Consider the following 19,768-nt stretch of genomic DNA (forward strand, 5'->3'; position numbering starts at 1 on the left):
AACAGATGTAGACCTACAAATAAACAGTTTTCGTGACCTGAAGCTATAGCTTTTTTGGGTTATGTATAGTGTGTTTTTGGAGTGTGGATTACTGTTGCGCAGATTGTATATGGATTGTTGTGGAATGGGAGGGCAGCTGTTGTCTCACCCTGAAGGGCACAGAAGTGTTGACGGAGACTGGAGTAATGAGCTGCATCTGCAGGTCTCCGCACATGCACACACACACACCGTAATTACCATACACAAATAAACACCACCTGCACCATACAGATTTAAGATGTGCGTTAACACTCGCTCAAACCTCATATCCACAAATACATGAACAGACAATCTGTGAGGGATTACTTTGGTCTAACTCTATTTCCCCTACACCCAGGTGAAGAAGACATGGGGGGCCACTCTCACCACCCTTCAGGACATGACAGTGCTGGATGACTATGACGTTTCCCACAGTTTCACGCACAGCCCCTCTTCAGAGTCAGTCAAGTCCAGCGTGTCGGACGGCTACCTAAACAAACCCAGCCTCGCCAAGCGCCGTGCCAACCAACAGGAGACTGAGCTCTTCTACTTTACGGTGACACACACACACACAAACAGGCTAGATGATATAGACAGTTAGGTAGATGTACAGTTAATAAAAGCGGCATGTTCTTCTGTCTGTGGTCCACAGAAGTTCCGTGAGTATCTGGAGGGCAGTAATCTGATCTCCAAACTACAGGCCAAACACGACCTACTGAAGAAAGCCATGGCCGAGGGTAAGAGACACTCTCTTGCTTTCTTATTCTTTCTCGCCGTCGACCCTTTTTCTCTCTGTTAGCCTGGTCCACCATCTTGAACACTACGCTCTCGTTTTGTTTCACAAGAATCCATGTAGTGAAACAGAATGTAAGCTCGCGATATCAGGATGGTTGAACGAGGCTCTCTCTCTCACTGCCTCTTTTATGGCTTAGAAATATGCCTTGTGTGCTAATGCCCTCCCTGTCTGACAATAAAACTCCTCTCTCTGTCTGCCTGTCTTTGATGTCTCTCCAGGGTATATAGCAGACACGCTGACTACCAGGTATAGCTCTTCAACATGTTATTGACTGAAGCACTGTTTCTATCTTTTAGATTGTGTCACCTCTTGTCTTTTGAGCTCTGCAAAACAAAACTGAGTCACTCTGGTCTCTGTTTCTCTCCTTCTAGCCGTGGACGAAAGAACTCCCATAGCAAACACCAGGTAATGTTTTCACTCTTCCTCCTGCTGGTTGTGTGGTTGGCCTCTGCTGGTTGCTTAATTGCCTGGATGTGTTTTTTAGGACTCGACTAAAGCCATTCCTCTGCTGGTGGAGAGCTGCATCCGTTACATCAACCTCCATGGTGAGTCCGACTGTTGAAAACAACATGGTGGATCCTCCACTTAGCCTATTTGGGGGCTAGGGGTTAGGAGCCAAATCCATACCGCTTACACCTATCAATTCCTTTCAAATTCCTCTGATGTGTACTGATTAGACTCTCATAACCGCCTCCCATCTCCTTCAGGTCTTCAGCACCAGGGCATATTCCGTGTGTCGGGGTCACAGGTGGAGGTCAATGACATCAAGAACTCATTTGAGAGAGGTGAGGGGTCATTGTGAGGTCATCATACGTGTGCTTCCAGGTCAGGTGAGAGGAAACTGACCATGTCCGTCTCTCTGTTGTCAAGGTAATGACCCCCTGATTGACGAGGAGAATAACCATGACATCAACTCGGTGGCCGGTGTGCTGAAGCTCTACTTCCGGGGGCTGGAGAACCCCCTCTTTCCCAAGGAAAGGTTCAATGACCTAATTTCCTGTGTCCGTGAGTGGCATTTCCTTTCTTTATGCCGTGGGGAGGTGGCGGGACAGGAGGACAGAGGTCACTGTTTTAATGGGGGGGGGGGGGGGGGGAATGTTTATTTTTTTGTGTGTATGCAATTAGTGTGTGTGTTTGAAAAAAATGATCAGCTGTGAAGGTTTTGTGATTCACCGTGACATTTGAACAGCTCTAACATGCAATGTGTTGCAAAAACGACCTTATCAGCAGTCGATACGGCCCTTCAAAACGTATTTAAAATGCAACAGATTCCAATTGCTTTGCATGCTTCACTTAAATGCATTGTTTGTTTAAGGTCTCCATAAATGATCAGTGCCTGTTCATTGACAAAAAGAGCAGTTTTGAAATGCAGTAATAAAAAGTCTTATGAGTAATACATTCCATTTTGGCACTGTCAAAATGGGTCCCTCTATCTCTCTCTCTCTCTGTATCGCTCTCTCTCTTCCTCCCACACACAATCTCCCAGTCCCATTTCTTTGTCTTCAACTCAGTTGCTTTCTGTCTTTCTGAAACGCACACAGAGCTAGCTGCCTCTCTGTGGGCTGCTTATATTTCAGGATGTGTCAGGATTACACCTCATGAGTTTCTGGGAATATTACTGACAGCTGGTGTGTGTGTGTGTGTGTGTGTGTGTGTGTGTGTGTGTGTGTGTGTGTGTGTGTGTGTGTGTGTGTGTGTGTGTGTGTGTGTGTGTGTGTGTGTGTGTGTTCCCACAGGTATAGAGAGCCTGTATGACAGAGCTCAGTGTATTCGTAAGATTCTACTGGGTGTTCCACGGGTGACTCTGGTCGTGATGAGATACCTGTTCGCTTTCCTGAACCAGTGAGTGTCTGTACGCTAACACAGAACCACGTCTGGGTTAATATAGAACCCACAGAACCAGTTGTGGGTTAGTCTAGAACCAAGCAGAACCAGGTCTGGACTAGTATAGAACCAGTCATGGACTAGTGTTGAACACACAGAACCAGTACTGGGTTAGTTGAGAACACAGAGAACCAGTACCGGGTTAGTCTAGAACATATAGGTCTGCAATAGTCTAGATCACACACAACACGGTCTGTCTGTATTTGGCTGAACACGATGTCTCATCTCTGCAGCTCCAAATAGAGATGGAGGAGGAAGTGTGAACGGGAGGAGAGGGAGAAGTGTGAGGTGCAGGTGTGATCTACCACAGCAGAGAATGTTAGATTGCAGAATGTTAGATTACAGTATTCGGTATGAGTATGATGGACATTCAGTATACTTCTATTTGTATCCTGGAGTGTTTTACTTCCTGCTTTTATTGCTGGCTCAGTAGCCCACATGTTTTATTTAACAGTGTTATCAGGAAGTATTCCAAAAGCATGGAAATCTACATGTGCTGCCACTCCATAAGAGTGGGGATACAAATGATCTTGACAACTGTCACCCCATTTCAATACTACCTTCTTTAGATAAGATTCTTGAATCCTTGGTTAATGTACAACTTTGTTCCTTTTTATCTGACAATTGCATTTTTAATATAAACCAATCAGGGTTTATGCCTGGGTGTAGTACTATCACAGCAACCATGCTGCCCAACCACGCCTGGGATATACAGCCAGTTTTATGGTTTCAGAATTATCTTAGCGACAGAACTCAGGCCATCTTGACAGATTGGTTTGAATCTGAATTTCTTGAGAATCAAAAAGGTGTTCCTCAGGGTTCGATTTTGGGTCCAATATTGTTCACCTATCTTAATGACATAGGAAACACTGTTAATACTTGTAACATTCATCTCTATGCAGATGACACAGTTTTCTATTCCTGTGCCACCTCGGTGCAGCAGGCCATTCGTGAACTTCAGCATGACTTTGTTTCAATTCAGAAATCCCTTACAGATCATAAGTTGGTGTTAAATACAAGTAAAACCAAGCTCATGCTGTTCTCTAGGTCACGAAATGTTGACCCTGAGGACCTGCATAATTGCGCAACAAATGGAGCCCAAATTGAGCTCATTTCTCAATGTAAGTACCTGGGTGTCTGGATTGATGACAAGTTGACCTTCGTAACGCATATAGAAAATCTGACTAAGAAGCAAAGATCCTAGATTGTTTTTTTTTTATATTGAAATAAATCATGCCTCAGTATTGAAAATGGGAGAAAGATTGTTCAAACAACGCTTCTCCCTGTATTGGATTTTGGTGATATTGTTTACATGCATGCAGCAACCTCTATTTTGAGACCTTTGGACGCAGTCTACCATGCCGCAATACGTTCTATCACAGGGAACAATTTTAGGACTCATTGTAGTCTGTATAAAAATGTGGGATGGACCTCTCTCTGTAAGAAGAGAGCTGCATTCTCTTATTTCCAAAGCAATCTGACAGAAACTGCCTCCATATGTAACTTCATGAAGTTAAGAATCATTCCTTCTCAGGAATGGATAACAATAGGTCTCCACGGATTCGGGAAAATCTGCGTTTTTTTTGCCTCTAACCTGTGGAACAGTCTGCAGAGTTCACTGCAGTTACATGTGCTGGTGCCACTCAGGCAGTTAACATTAATGATTGAGGACCTCTGTAGTTTAATGTGATTGCTTTTATTAAATATGTTTATTTTGTTATTGTGTGCTGAATTATATTATTTTATACACAATATATATGTATACAGGGCTCTGTTGTAAAATAGATTTTGAATCTCAATGTGATTCCGTTTTTAAATAAAGTTTAAAGAACAAAAATAAGGGGGAAAAAATGAAGTGATGTGGTGTTTAAGTACTAACATTTGCCCTGTGCCCCCTGCACAGCTTATCCCAGTACAGCGATGAGAACATGATGGATGCTGGGAACCTGGCCATCGTCTTCGGCCCCACCCTGCTGCCCACGCCCGACGCCCTGGACCAGGTGGCCTGCCAGGCGCATGTTAATGAGGTCATCAAGACGGTCATCCTGCACCACGACATCTTCCCCGACCCCCCGGAGCTGCCTGGGCCCGTCTATGAGAAGTGCATGACTGGAGACCAGTACTGGTGAGACAGATGGACTATACTGTATACTCAAGCCTTGCAACCATCTGTGCTTTTATCCTTCTGTTCATCCATTTTGTGAAATATCAAGAGGGCCCGGTTCTAGCAAGTTTGTCTAGTATTGCTGACTGCTGCAGTTATGGTACTTACACTGCCTTTTTCTTCCTTCTCCTCCCCCACACCCAAACTCTTTCTCTCGCTCTCTCCCCCTCTCCCTTTCTAGCGAGAGTCCGTTCAGCGAGCCGGGTGGGGAGGCGGAGCCTGACGGCGGCACAGAGACTCAGACCAGTGAGGAGGGTATGCTTTGACCTCTACACAATCACCCAGTGGGCTTCTCTCTCATCCACCAATGGATAGAGAGCTGTCTCCATGGCAACAGCTAGCATAGAGACCCCCCTCTCTCCCATTGTAGGGGGGGGGGGGGGGGGGGGGGGGGGTGCGGTGGGGTGGGGTGATGGTTAGCTAAGACTCTTATGCTGATTTCTCTTTCGCGTCCGCCTCGTTCCTCATTGGCTGAGCTCGGGCAAGGTCGAGCCGGGGAGATGAGTTATTGACAGGTCCCGATCATACTATCTGGCTCTTATCGCTCCTTTCTCTCTGTCCTTCTGCCTCCCGCTTCCTGCCCCCTCTCTCTGTTTCTCTCTTTCCCCCTCCCCATCTTTCTTTCTCTCTCCGTTTCTCTCGGTCTCTCAGAGGGGGAAGCAGTAGAAGCGGTGGCCAGGTTTGACTATACAGGCCGGTCGGGGCGGGAGCTCTCCTTTAAGAAGGGAGTGACCCTGCAGCTGTTCCAGCGTGCGTCACATGACTGGTGGGAGGGGCGACTCAACGGCACCCATGGCCTGGTGCCTCACCAGTACATAATACTGAAGGACAGGCAAGTACATGGCTACAGCATAGCTAGCACATAGCACACACGCTAAGTAACACAACCATGCTAAGAGAAGATGTCTGTAAAATATGCCTACAGCGGCATCCCGTTGTGGACTGTTATCAAATTAACTGTAGAATGAGGAATTGAAGTATCAAAGGAACTGCCCATTTTTTGATTATTTAAACTTGTTTTTGGGGATTTATGGATTGACGACCTAAGTTAATTAAATTGCAGTGAACAATTACTGGGCACTGGTATTGATTGACTAATTTGTCTGATTAGTTACAGTGCCCTGATTGGTTGGGTAACAGGTTCTGTTTAAAACTGATTTGGTTAGGGAGCAGGTTCTGTTTAGTGCTGATTGGTTGATAAGAGGTGCTGTGTGGTGTTTCAGGCCTGACTCTGCATCGACAGTGGACAGCGACAGTGGCAGCACTAGCAATGACGACAAGAAAGCCAGAAGTGAGCTGAGCTCTCCTACTGACAGACAGCCAGAAACCTACAACAGGTCAGTAGTTAGATCGCCTGAGAGGAGGCCAAATTACAGAGGAGGAACTTCTTGATGCAATTAAAGCATTTAAGTCTGGGAAAACTCCAGGGCTGGATGGCATACCAGGGGAAGTACACCAAACTTTTTTTTATATACTCAGAGGACCATTATTAGCATGTTTTAACCATTCCTATATAAATAGTAGATTATCGGACACTCAACCAGGTCTGATTTCATTATTACTGAAACAGGATGCAAGTAGTATATACACTGCTCAAAAAAATAAAGGGAACACTTAAACAACACAATGTAACTCCAAGTTAATCACACTTCTGTGAAATCAAACTGTCCACTTAGGAAGCAACACTGATTGACAATAAATGTCACATGCTGTTGTGCAAATGGAATAGACAAAAGGTGGAAATTATAGGCAATTAGCAAGACACCTCCAAAAAAGGAGTGATTCTGCAGGTGGTGACCACAGACCACTTCTCAGTTCCTATGCTTCCTGGCTGATGTTTTGGTCACTTTTGAATGCTGGCGGTGCTCTCACTCTAGTGGTAGCATGAGACGGAGTCTACAACCCACACAAGTGGCTCAGGTAGTGCAGTTCATCCAGGATGGCACATCAATGCGAACTGTGGCAAAAAGGTTTGCTGTGTCTGTCAGCGTAATGTCCAGAGCATGCAGGCGCTACCAGGAGACAGGCCAGTACATCAGGAGACGTGGAGGAGGCCGTAGGAGGGCAACAACCCAGCAGCAGGACCGCCACCTCCGCCTTTGTGCAAGGAGGTACACTGCCAGCGCCCTGCAAAATGACCTCCAGCAGGCAACAAATGTGCATGTGTCTGCTCAAACGGTCAGAAACAGACTCCATGAGGGTGGTATGAGGGCCCGACGTCCACAGGTAGGGGTTGTGCTTACAGCCCAACACCGTGCAGGACGTTTGGCATTTGCCAGAAAACACCAAGATTGGCAAATTCGCCACTGGCGCCCTGTGCTCTTCACAGATGAAAGCAGGTTCACACTGAGCACATGTGACAGACGTGACAGAGTCTGGAGACGCCGTGGAGAACGTTCTGATGCCTGCAACATCCTCCAGCATGACCGGTTTGGCGGTGGGTCAGTCATGGTGTGGGGTGGCATTTCTTTGGGGGGCCGCACAGCCCTCCATGTGCTTGCCAGAGGTAGCCTGACTGCCATTGGGTACCGAGATGAGACCCTCAGACCCCTTGTGAGACCATATGCTGGTGCGGTTGGCCCTGGGTTCCTCCTAATGCAAGACAATGCTAGACCTCATGTGGCTGGAGTGTGTCAGCAGTTCCTGCAAGAGGAAGGCATTGATGCTATGGACTGGCCCGCCCGTTCCCCAGACCTGAATCCAATTGAGCACATCTGGGACATCATGTCTCGCTCCATCCACCAACGCCACGTTGCACCACAGACTGTCCAGGAGTTGGCGGATGCTTTAGTCCAGGTCTGGGAGGAGATCCCTCAGGAGACTATCCGCCACCTCATCAGGAGCATGCCCAGGCGTTGTAGGGAGGTCATACAGGCACGTGGAGGCCACACACTACTGAGCCTCATTTTGACATGTTTTAAGGACATTACATCAAAGTTGGAAGAGCCTGTAGTGTGGTTTTCCACTTTAATTTTGAGTGTGACTCCAAATCCAGACCTCCATGGGTTGATAAATTTGATTTCCATTGATAACTTGTGTGATTTTGTTGTCAGCACATTCAACTATGTAAAGAAAAAAGTATTTAATAAGAATATTTCATTCATTCAGATCTAGGATGTGTTATTTTAGTGAGCAGTGTATAAATGCCTGGAATATTTCAATTTTGGAGAATCTCTTATAAAATGGGTTAAAGTTATGTACAGTAACCCTAGGTGTAAAAAAGTAAATAATTGCTACATCTCAGAAAGTTTTAAACTGTCAAGAGGAGTAAAACAAGGTTGTCCACTATCAGCATATCTATTTATTATTGCCATCGAAATGTTAGCGGTTAAAATTAGATCCAACAATAATATTAAGGGATTAGAAATCCATGGCTTAAAAACAAGTGTCATTATACGCTGATGATTCATTTTTTCTTTTAAATCCACAATTAGAATCCCTCCACAGCCTCAGAGGATCAAGGTACTTTTCCTAACCTCTCTGGATTAAAACCAAATTATGATATGATTACGTATTGGATCACCAAAAAAATGCAACTTTTACATTACCGTGTAGTTTACCAATAAAATGGTCTGATGGGGTTGTGGACATACTCAGTATACATATCCCAAAATAAATAAATGATCTGACTACAATACATTTTTACTGAAAGTTAGCAAAAATACTGTGGAAAAATCACCCTGATTAACTCTTTAGTCATATCCTAGCTTACCTATTTGATTATGGTTTTGCCTACACCTAGCAACCTGCTTTTTAAATTATAAACTCAGCAAAAAAAGAAACAGCCCTTTTTTAGGACCCTGTCTTTCAAAGATAATTCGTAAAAATCCAAATGACTTCACAGATCTTCATTGTGAAGGGTTTAAACACTGTTTCACATGCTTGTTCAATGAACAATAAACAACTAATGAACATGCACCTGTGGAACAGTCGTTAAGACACTAAGAGCTTACAGACGGTAGGCAATTAAGGTCACAGTTATGAAAACTTAGGACACTAAAGAGGCCTTTCCACTGACTCTGAAAAACACAATGAAGATCTGTGAAGTTACTTGGATTTTTACAAAATATCTTTGAAAAACAGGGTCCTGAAAAAGGTATGTTTCTTTTTTTGGCTGAGTTTATATACAGTGGGGAGAACAAGTATTTGATACATTGCCGATTTTGCAGGTTTTCCTACTTACAAAGCATGTAGAGGTCTGTAATTTTTATCACAAAGCTAAGCTAGCGGTTTGTGTATTGATTTAGTCAAGCGCTAATCTTAGTTAACGGTCTATACTGTACGTCTTTCGACAGCAGCCACCGCAGGAAGCGGACTGACATTTTCCGCCGCCCCCTCGGTCGCTCTAAAGACCATGGTAACGTGGGTGTGTTGGAGAGGAACTCGCCGCCGGTCACTGGTCACTTCAGCCCGCGGGAGCTTCTTCTGGGGCGGGGCACTGGCTTAACCCCGCCTCTCGACAGCCCCGAGCGTCGTCGCCGTTCCACTGCCGCGGTAACGGTTACCGTGAGCCGCCACGATTCGCTGCGTCGGCCTGAAGACACGCCCATCCGGCGCTCCAGCAGCGGGCAACATGGCTTCAGCTCCAGAACCCTGGACCCAGACACACTAGCACAGGTACTCTCTCACACACACACACACAGTTACACACACATACAGTTGAAGTTGGAAGTTTACATACACTTAGGTTGGAGTCATTAAACCTCGTTTTTCAACCACTCCACAAACTATAGTTTTGGAAAGTCAGTTAGGACATCTACTTCGTGCATGACACAAGTAATTTTTCAAACAATTGTTTACAGAGATTATTTCACTTATAATTCACTGTATCATAATTCCAGTGGGTCAGAAGTTTACATACAGTAAGTTGATTCTGCCTTTAAACAGCTTGGAAAATTCCGTCATGGCTTTAGAAGCTTCTGATAGGCATAATTTGAGTCAATTGGAGGTGTACCTGTGGATGTATTTCAAGGCCTACCTTCAAACTCTGGCCTCTTTGCTTGACATCATGGGAAAATCAAAAGAAATCGGCCTCAGAAAAATAATTGTAGACCTCCACAAGTCTGGTTCATCCTTGGGAGCAATTTCCAAACGTCTGAAGGTACCACGTTCATCTGTACAAACAATAGTACGCAAGTATAAATATCATGGGACCACGCAGCCGTCATACCGCTCAGGAAGGAAACGCGTTCTGTCTCGTAGAGATGAACATACTTGTGTGAAAAGTGCAAATCAATCCCAGAACAACAGCCAAGGACCTTGTGAAGATGCTGGAGGAAACGGGTACAAAAGTATCTATATCCACAGTAAAACGAGTCCTATATCAACATAACCTAAAAGGCCGCTCAGAAAGGAAGTAGCCACTGCTCCTAAACCGCCATAAAAAAGCCAGACTACGGTTTGCAACTGCACATGGGGACAAAGATCGTACTTTTTGGATTAATGTCCTCTGGTCTGATGAAACAGAAATAGAACTGTTTGGCCATAATGACCATCGTTATGTTTGGAGGAAAAAGGGGGAGGCTTGCCAGCCGAAGAACACCATCCGTGAAGCACGGGGGTAGCAGCATCATGTTGTGGGGGTGCTTTGCTGCAGGAGGGACTGGTGCACTTCACAAAATAGATGGCATCATGAGGATGGAAAATTGTGGATATATTGAAGCAACATCTTAAGACATCAGGAAGTTAAAGCTTGGTCGCAAATGGGTCTTCCAAATAGACAATGACCCCAAAGTTGTGGCACAAATGGCTTATGGACAACAAAGTCAAGGTATTGGAGTGGCCATCACAAAGCCCTGAACTCAATCCCATAGAAAATGTGTGGGCAGAACTGAAAAAGTGTGTGTGAGCAAGGAAGCCTACAAACCTGACTCAGTTACAACCAGCTCTGTCAGGAGGAACGGGCCAAAATTCACCCAACATATTGTGTGAAGCTTGTGGAAGGCTACTCAAAACATTTGACCCAAGTTAAACAATTTAAAGGCAATGCTACTAAATATTAATTGAGTGTATGTAAACTTCTGACCCACTGGGAATGTGATGAAATAAATCCTTCTCTCTACTATTATTCTGACATTTCACATTCTTAAAATAAAGTGGTGATCCAAACTGACCTAAGACAGGGAATTTTTACTAGGATTAAATGTCAGGAATTGTGGAAATGTGAGTTTAAATGTATTTGGCTAAGGTGTATGTAAACTTGAGACATCAACTGTACTTGCAGACAGACACCTGCTACACACATCAAACTACACTTCATCTTATATTTTCTCTATTTCCTCCACCCTGCCTCCTTCCCCTCTCTCCATAGGACATAGAGGAGAGTGTGAGTGTGGCTCTGGAGCAGCTGAAGCAGATGGAGCGTGGGGGCTGCAGACCGGCTCCTGACGTGGTCCTGGACACTCTGGAGCAGGTTAAGAACAGCCCAATCACAGCCTGCTCCTCCGAGTCACCCAGCCCCCACAGCACCCCCTCCACCCCAGGGACTCCTGGTACTCCGAGTCCCCTTAGCCCTCTGAGCCCCCTCATTCCCCTCCCTGGCCCCCCTCCCGCACCCCTCCGATCCACCAACCCCTCCCCCGACACCCTGGGCTCCTTCAAGCCCGTAGTGGGGACTCCACTCCGTATGGGGGCTCCACTTCGCCCCCCAGCCCTGAGGCCCAAACCCCTGGTGCCCCCCAAGAGCAACACCCCCCCTCTGCCCCCGCTGCTGGACAAGTCCTGCACCATGTGATGAGCCAAACCAGGCCAACCCGGGCCAAAATAAAGAATAGGAGAACAGGGTACCTGCTTACTGTTTAGAAACCTGAACAAGGGTAGAAAGCGGTAGGACAGATCTGAAACTAAAAGGGTTTTATGTAGTAATACAATATAATACATGATATACCATATTTATGTGTGTTGTCAGATTGGTGTGTACTCTTGTTGGTGTATAGGAGTTAACTTTCTCCATGTATCGAAGCATTTATCAAAGGGTAGCTATGTAAAATGGGACTGCTGAATGGGAGAAGTACAAGAAAAAAAGTATCAGCTAAAGAAAGCAGAACCCTATCCTGTAAAAGAGATGTAGTCACAGATGTGTGGGAAGTGTAGTTCTCCAGTGAAATGTAGTTTCAGTGATGTGAACGTTGATTATGTAATGACAATAGGCTCTTCAGCTAATGAAGGTCTATCACCAAAAGGCTGCTGTATTCTTAGTGTAGTTCAATTGGCTGCTGTATCTACAAGCGATTTTCATTGGCGAAGCAAAAGAAAGGGACAATGCGGAGTGATGAGGTGCCTGATGGGTAAAGGGAGGCTCACACAGTGTGGAAACAAGGGCGGATGTCTGATCTTTTTTATTATTTTCTATTTCACTTGGTTCCGCTGCTAAGCTCACTAATGCCTCAACCGAAGCCTCTCGAGGCATTGGTGACAAAACTCACATTCTATTTAACCAATGTTCAGCTATTTTAATGAATGTTCCAGTATTTAATTACGACTGTTCAACTCTCTATTGAATGTTCAGTGGGCACTAATGTCACAGGGCCGGCGGTGGCGTTAACCCTCTACTAGAAAACAGCCTTCTCTTGTGTTCAACCGATACACACACTCAGGCCAGGGGAAATCGTTTGGAGGTACAGTGGGTTAGGAGTTTGTAGAGTACGTTTCCCTCAGCCTGGGTATGTGTGCTTTCTTTCCCCATTGCCCTCTTTGTCTGTGTGGGTTTCCTCTGCCTGCCCTCGTTCTGTTCCTTTGTAAGTGCGATGGTGGATAAAATGGATTATTCATGTCTGCCTTTAGTACCAGAACATGTGCAGGACAGGGGTGCGTGTGTGCTGGCACTTAGTTTGTGTGTGGGAATATAGTGTGTCTGTTTGTGTTACACTGAAGTCACTAAATAACCTTAAGTTCACAGTAAGCAAACCGGGTGGGGCTCTTGGGTGTAAATGCCCAAAATACACTTGAACAACAGCACACTGAATGTGTCCTCTTTACTGGGTCGGGAACTGTTGTGTGTGCGTGTGTGTTTGAGGAGTCCTGGGGATGTGTGTCTCCGAGAATGGGCTATGGGTGTGCATCGGTTTGTGTGTGTCAATGTGAAAGTGCCTTTTTTTTTACCCTTGTCTTTGTGGGGAGTTGTAATCCACTCACGCATGTCCTGAACAAAGAGCAGCAGCACTTAGAATGAAATAATCCAAATGTTTTAGTAGAAGACTGAATTATGAATCCTAGAGTTAATCTATTGTGACATTGCACTTTGATGTATAGGGAAAATAGTGTACTTGGCATGTAGCATTATAACATGTGAACAGGTGCATTTTAAGGGGTGTTGGCTTCTCTCTGAATGTGTCTGATAATTAAAGGAAATGGTTTTGTGTGTTAGTGTTGCTGTATCTGAAACTCCTGAGCTTCCTAAAGACGAGCTCTTATAGCCAAATGCATAGTATCAATGTTGTATTTATATTATAAATAAAAAAAAAGAGGGAAGAAACTAACAAGTGCATTTTGCATAGTCGAGCCTTCATTATTGCCTTGTTTATCACCTGCTGGGTGTGGGGCTGGGATGGAGATGTGCTACAGTTGGCCGTCTGAACACTCAGCAATGTCTCAGTCTTAAGAAGCTTCCGAAACGTGTGACATCACCTCTTACACACACGTCATGCTTTTCTAAACGTTAAGCTTTTCTCTACAGTCATTTGGGAATTAAACGGATAAATAAGTACAACTAAATAGAGGATGACCTCCGGAAAAAAACTAATTAAGCACTTCTGTTGACGGTAAACAAACATCAATGTTAACAAAAGTATACAAATTAAGCAAAGGCTTTTTCAGTACATAGCACCATTATATCCCTGACGGGTAGGAAGTTGTCTAACCTGTGATGGAATAGAATCAGGTCAAATGTCTCAGTCAGTTCACTGTGAGAAGGCCACACTGCGTCAGCGACGCATCTCCTTTGGTCTGGAACTGATTTTACAAAACAAACTAAAGGATTCAAATCATGATGCTCAACAGAACAAGCAGTTGGACCACGGGTTGAAGCCATTCTCTGAATTAAAACAAGCTAATGTTGAGGTTCTAATTATATTTCAAGTAGTGAAGCAAAAGGTCCTGGCCGCCCATTTTAAGAAGCTAAAACCAATCAGAACATTGCAAAAATGTCACTGGAAGCTTTCCTAATGATTAGACAACTTGTTCATCCGGTCTATGGAACTGGAACAATGCCTCGTCTCTCTGTTATAACGTTACACGCACACACCCCTCTACCCCTTATGGGGACACAGTCAGTTTATGATGTATATGAAGCAGGGCATCTCTCTCTCAGCCCTTGGAGCCAGGTTTGAGGGTGCTGAATGGTTTGGAGTTCCTCAGCGAGCCAGAGATCTCCTGCAGGAAGGCGGTGATGTGCGAGTCCTTCTCGGACTTCCTACCGTCGAAGATGACCACCAGGGTGAAGTGTGATTCCGGTCTGGTCAGGTAGTAAGTGCTCTGGACTTTGTCGTCATAGAAGTGTACCACCTTGTCCGGCGTGTTGAGCTCCGCCTCGAAGTCGCCCATCATCATGATGACGTTGGGCCAGTGCGTGAGCGGCCGCTCGCCCCCGGGAAGGGACACCACGGCGGGGAACTGCTCCACCCCCTTGGGCACCTCGCGGTACGAGTGCGGGTGGTGGTAGCCGTGGCCCTGGAAGCTGTCCAAGCCGCGGTTGTCGAACACCAGCGAGACATTGTTGGCATCGTGTTTGCGGATAAACGAACAGATCTTGCCGTGGTAATCGGGGGCCGTGCGTGCCGTCAGGGCCTTCATGTCTGCGGACGCCGTCTGGCGGCTCAGCGCCTCATGGAAGTAGAAGCTGAATTTAGCAAGGAGCGCCCCCTGGAAGCGCTGCAGCCACACGTACAGGTGGGGCGGCTGCACGGCTTTCTGGGACTGGCCTCCGAACAGGTGCTTGCGGGTCTCCCTCTGGCGCTGGAAGAGCTGTCCCCAGGCGGTCAGCTTAGAGCTAGCCCCATGCAGGCTGAGCAGGGCGGGCAGAAAGTGCCACTCTGACACCTGGGCCTGGCAGCGCAGGAGCTGTGTCACCACATCCACCTCTGTCTGGAAGCCCCCCTCCAAGCGGCCCAGGATGGGGTGGTGGAATCTGGGGAGGGGGGAGGAGATGGAGGGGGTCATTGGAGAGCAAGCTATTTCTAATATAAGGGAGGAATGCTGGTGGTGTCAGATGGCAGTCTAAAAACTGATCACACTCCACTACGAATCAATTGTGTTCACTATTCAGTCAGACCAATTATCCTAATGATAAATAGCCTTATTAGTACTAATGCTGATTAATATACTGTAAGAGATGGACTGTGGCCGTGGAACAGTATTGGATGTTTCTGGTTTTCTGTGATTCTAAGGGTGTGGCGACTGGGTGTGGAGGTGCTGGCCCTGATTAGCAGTTAATATCCTGTGTAGTCTCAATGCTGATTACGTTCCATGGCTGTGTCGACTGCTGTGCGAAGAGAGTCACCTTCACCCCTGACTGCACAACCACCCGTGTGTGCCAGATTGTGACTCGCTGCAGTGTGAACTGCAACTCAGCCGCACAGTGGGCTTTTCTGTGTTGGGCTTGCTTTGGTTCCGGCTGAGCTAAATTTGATATCTGCTGATTTCAGCAGAAAGCTCCCCACCCCTCCCTCCCGTCATGCTCCCCCGCATACTCTTGCCGTCTCTTTTTTCCTGCAATATCTCAGCCACACACACTATTACAGCCTGCACGCACAGCTGAGCTTACACACATGACACGTCCCACACACCTGGAGCTGTATTTCTGCACCACCGCCTCGAGGGTGGCGACCAGCTCCTCAGAGTTGATGTTCTTCTGGCTGCCCAGCGCGTGCATCTTCTCGTACAGGTCAGCCATCTCCATGCGGGCCTGGGTGAAGTGGCACAGCTGCTCCGACAGATGAGACAGCAGGTCCTCCAGGGAGGGTGCGGAGCCTGGCTGGGCGTGGCGCCCCATGATAACCACCTTCCTCAGCGCATTGAACAGGGAGGTGTAGATGGTGCGGATGGAGTCCTTGCGGCTGAAGAACGACTGGCCGCCTGCAAGAGTGGGTTATGATCCTGATTAACATATTGGAGCAACATAGAGAAAACAGTCCATGTTGGAAATTGTTGTTTGGGGAGTTATAGCCTAACGTAGCTGACGTAAAAACACACCAGAGCGGAGTCCCAACAACCGTTTTTTAGTGGAAATGGAAGTTAGGTTAAATACTGTATCTGTGAAAACCGGAAACATCCGTTTTCAGCCGACCCCTCAGAGAGTGGGGAAGACATGATGTGCTGTCTTTTTGTTCGGTGAGTTTATCTGCGGTTGGCATCCAACGTTATGGTGCATTGCCGCCACCTACTGTACTGGAGCGTTTAAACTAATTTCCTGTATCCCCTACTCCCTCATACTAGATCTCATCCTCTCTTACCCTCCGATTCTGCCCAGACTGGAGCAATACACGCTCAACTGTCTCTGTTTCCTGGCAATAATCACACTTTCCTGTTGGATGCTTTCCTATCACATTTAAGGACCTATTCAACCGGATGTGTCCCACCTTAAATCTTGTAAAAATAGTCCCCCTTCCTGCTGTCCTCCCCTCCCCTGACATTCCTCTGTACTTGAAATAAATGCCTGCCGTTAGTATCTATTCCACTATTCCTGCCATCTCTGCACCATCACTGTTCATATCAGGCATTTTACCTCTGCCGTGCTCATTGAAACTACAACATCAAACATCTCTACTACTAAGTGCTTGTTTAGCCAGTACATCAACTGCCTCGTTCCCCTCCAACCCCACATGGGCTGGGACACAAGTAAATCTTACCTGTATAACCATCTGTTTTATCCTGCCATGGGTTTGTAGTACCTCATAAAGCAGGTCTTGTCTGCTACCTGAGCTAAATAATTGACTTCCTCCACACACTTCAAGGCCAACGGTATGGCCATCAGCTCCTCCGTATATACAGCCAAATGATCTGTACATACGTTTCCTGACTGGCATCCCACCCCATTCCTGCACTACAAATGCTGACCCAGTGCATCCTGTTCTTGGATCTTTCGAAACATCTGTGTAAATGGCCACAAAATCCTGACACACAGGATCCAGACATCTCGTAAAACAAATCAGATGGATCAACACGCTCCCTATCTTTCTGTAGTCTCTCCAACACTTCTAGATCAACTACTGGAGCCGGGTGGTGGTTTTACAGGAATAGCTACCACTGGACTAAACTCCCTTCCATACAGTCCCATCTCCCCCTCGCCTGGGTATTACCCACCCAAAGCTCATATTCTGTCCTCGCTCATGTTCCCAGCATGCCTGTAAAATCCCTTTTGCAGGATGAGACACCCCATGTCCCTGTAGGGTGACCCAATAATTCATTGCCAGCTGCTGTCTCCTAATCCGCAATGGCATATCCCCCATCTCCACCTGTAGCGCAGCCACTGGGGACGTGCGAAACACCCCACTACATATTCTGAGTCCTTGTCCCTGTTTGACATCTAGCCTTTCCAATGAGGTCCGAGCTGCCAAACTATAAGCTATACTGCCATAGTCTATTACAGATCGGATCAATGCAACATACATGGTCCTCAATGAGAAACGCCCAGCTTCCCACTCCTTCCCCGTCAGACAGCGCATCACATTTAGCACCTTCTTACACTTTCCCACCACGCTGTCAATGTGTTCTGCCCAGGTCAGTCTAGTGTCAAAATATACCCCAAGGAACCGGAAGGTCCCCATCCTCTACAAGTTTTTCCCCCCCATATGACCTCTAGCATACCACATCTCCCACCTTCCTCCTGGTAAAGTGAGTTCTCTACAGAGAACCTTAATCTCCACATTAATACCCACTGCGCTACCTTATGAATTGCTTCCTGTACCTTGTTAGCTATGTATGGCACATTTCTTCCCCTCTTCCATAAGGCCCCATCATCTGAAAATAACGACCTCCCAATATCCAGCCATAACTGAGAGTAAACATCATTGACCATAATTGAGAACAGAGGTCTAATCACGCTCCCCTGCGGTATACCGTTATCCACCAGGTAGCTGCTTGATAGAGACTTTCACACCCTCACCTGGATAGACCTTCCAAATAGGAAATCCTTTATCCAGTTGTACTTTTTCCTCCTAACCCCATAATATCGACGTGATATTAGCTGCTGAATACACAAGTCATAATGTGGGCTTGTATCGCCACCTGCTGTTAGAAACCTACACTTCAACGTTCTATTATGGAACGTGACTTTCTCGCCTGGATAGTAACACCATGGTGAGACTAGTCCCACTTGTGATAGGGTGGGTATAATTTGTGGAACGTTCCAACAGGAATATGTTCCAAAAACTTCGTAAAGTACAAGGTTGCCAACAAACAACGCATACAAAGTAGCATCGTCATTTCAACTAGTTGACGAATAGGCATCAACTCACCACGTAGCGTATTCTTAACGTTTGTCCATAGGCTACCAGAGTGAGGACAGACATTTTACGGAATTTTTATTTATTTATTTTATTTCACCTTTATTTAACCAGGTAGGCTAGTTGAGAACAAGTTCTCATTTGCAACTGCGACCTGGGCAAGATAAAGCATAGCAGTGTGAACAGACAACAACACAGAGTTACACATGGAGTAAACAATAAACAAGTCAATAACATGGTAGAAAAAAAAGAGAATCTATATACAATGTGTGCAAAAGGCATGAGGTAGGCAATAAATCGAGTAATTACAATTTAGCAGATTAACACTGGAGTGATAAATCATCAGATGATCATGTGCAAGAAGAGATACTGGTGTGCAAAAGAGCAGAAAAGTAAATAAATAAAAGCAGTATGGGGGGTGAGGTAGGTAAATTGGGTGGGTAGTTTACAGATGGACTATGTACAGCTGCAGCGATCGGTTAGCTGCTCGGATAGCAGATTTTTAAAGTTGTTGAGGGAGATAAAAGTCTCCAACTTCAGAGACGTGGTGAGTGAAAAACTTAAATAGCCCACTCCCTACCTGGTATCTTATTCTGCCGCTATACAACTTTGTATGCGTTGTTTGTTGACAACCTTGTTATTTACGAAGTTTTTGGAACAGATTCCTGTTGGAACGTCCCACAAATTATTCCACCCTTGTAATAGGTTACAGTAATTGCACCGAGAGGTGTCATTTTGCCACACCAATGAGTTTTGTAGTGAAACAAAAAGGTCATTTTCTGTCCGTGCGTGTTTACATGGGGTACTTTTTACCCAGCTTTTGTCCCAGGAACGTCATGTTGTGATAGGCCTTCTCCGCTGCGGAAAGGTGTGCGAAGGCGGCGAGGAGAGCGGCCCAGATGGCCGCTGCGCTCTTGTTGCTGTCCTTCTCTTTCTCCACATAGTCCTTCGCTCGGTCGAACGAGAACATTCCGAGCTGCGTGAAGAAACTTTCCAGAATCCCCCGCTCACGTGGCAACGGCCGCAGTTCGTCCTCACGCGGAGCCTCCGTCATGCTTTTAGGATAGCTAATACAGCGAGTTAACTTGTGAATATAATAGTTATTGCCGTACTAAACTGGTCGCATACTAGCTAGATACTACTGCTATCATGCTAGCTAGCCATCCATTTTTAGCAACACCACTCTCGGCCCAAACTGAATTTCTGTCAGAATGTATTGTTCATTTAGTACTGGCATAGAACAAACTAAAATTAAAAAACATTATGCGTTAAATAAAAATGTGTATACAAATGTAACTCGCTTTCCGTAGACGCCATCTTGGTTTCACATCACAATACTACGGCAAATCAGAAGTGACTGGCGGGACCGTGGGAATCTGAACCTCTAGCGCCCCCTTCTGGCTTGGAGTGGTTCAAAACTACAAGTAGATACAAAAACACACTTGAATAACACACTTGAATGGAAAT

The 19,768-nt window shown here is 46.0% G+C and overlaps 2 protein-coding genes across 3 annotated transcripts in view; one reads left to right on the forward strand and one right to left on the reverse strand.

The window, feature by feature from the left end:
* The window catches only part of LOC129838567 (SLIT-ROBO Rho GTPase-activating protein 1-like), a 25,768-nt gene extending 12,426 nt beyond the window's left edge, over positions 1-13,342 (forward strand). Inside the window, exons 10-23 of one of the 2 annotated variants that reach the window (XM_055905631.1) lie at positions 377-574; positions 671-755; positions 1,033-1,060; positions 1,186-1,219; positions 1,299-1,359; positions 1,522-1,599; positions 1,685-1,819; positions 2,551-2,656; positions 4,602-4,823; positions 5,044-5,117; positions 5,514-5,694; positions 6,086-6,199; positions 9,161-9,479; positions 11,173-13,342. In XM_055905631.1, coding sequence (XP_055761606.1) covers positions 377-574; positions 671-755; positions 1,033-1,060; positions 1,186-1,219; positions 1,299-1,359; positions 1,522-1,599; positions 1,685-1,819; positions 2,551-2,656; positions 4,602-4,823; positions 5,044-5,117; positions 5,514-5,694; positions 6,086-6,199; positions 9,161-9,479; positions 11,173-11,595 — 2,058 coding nt within the window. In that variant the 3' untranslated portion in view covers positions 11,596-13,342. Of the gene's footprint in view, positions 1-376; positions 575-670; positions 756-1,032; positions 1,061-1,185; positions 1,220-1,298; positions 1,360-1,521; positions 1,600-1,684; positions 1,820-2,550; positions 2,657-4,601; positions 4,824-5,043; positions 5,118-5,513; positions 5,695-6,085; positions 6,200-9,157; positions 9,480-11,172 lie in introns of both variants that reach the window. The other variant, XM_055905629.1, reaches the window with a different exon arrangement.
* LOC129838573 (KICSTOR subunit 2-like) lies at positions 12,184-19,659 on the reverse strand. Its single transcript, XM_055905640.1, has 3 exons — positions 19,115-19,659; positions 15,644-15,932; positions 12,184-14,985 (listed from the first exon to the last, which is right to left on the reverse strand). The coding sequence occupies exons 1-3, from the start codon at positions 19,353-19,355 to the stop codon at positions 14,166-14,168; spliced, it is 1,350 nt and encodes a 449-aa protein (XP_055761615.1). The 5' UTR covers positions 19,356-19,659; the 3' UTR covers positions 12,184-14,165.
* Between the last annotated feature and the right edge of the window lie 109 nt (positions 19,660-19,768).

This window comes from Salvelinus fontinalis, chromosome 39 (genome assembly GCF_029448725.1).
Source record: "Salvelinus fontinalis isolate EN_2023a chromosome 39, ASM2944872v1, whole genome shotgun sequence".
NCBI classification, from domain to species: Eukaryota; Metazoa; Chordata; class Actinopteri; order Salmoniformes; family Salmonidae; genus Salvelinus; species Salvelinus fontinalis.

What these genes read in the sequence shown, in the direction of transcription:
- LOC129838573 (XM_055905640.1), bottom strand. Translation starts at nt 19,355, where the DNA reads ATGACGGAGGCTCCGCGTGAGGACGAACTGCGGCCGTTGCCACGTGAG. An exon ending in GTTCCTGGGACAAAAGCTGG is followed by an intron (nt 15,933 to 19,114) that starts GTAAAAAGTACC and finishes CCACTCTTGCAG; the next exon opens with GCGGCCAGTCGTTCTTCAGC. An exon ending in GTGCAGAAATACAGCTCCAG is followed by an intron (nt 14,986 to 15,643) that starts GTGTGTGGGACG and finishes CCCCCTCCCCAG; the next exon opens with ATTCCACCACCCCATCCTGG.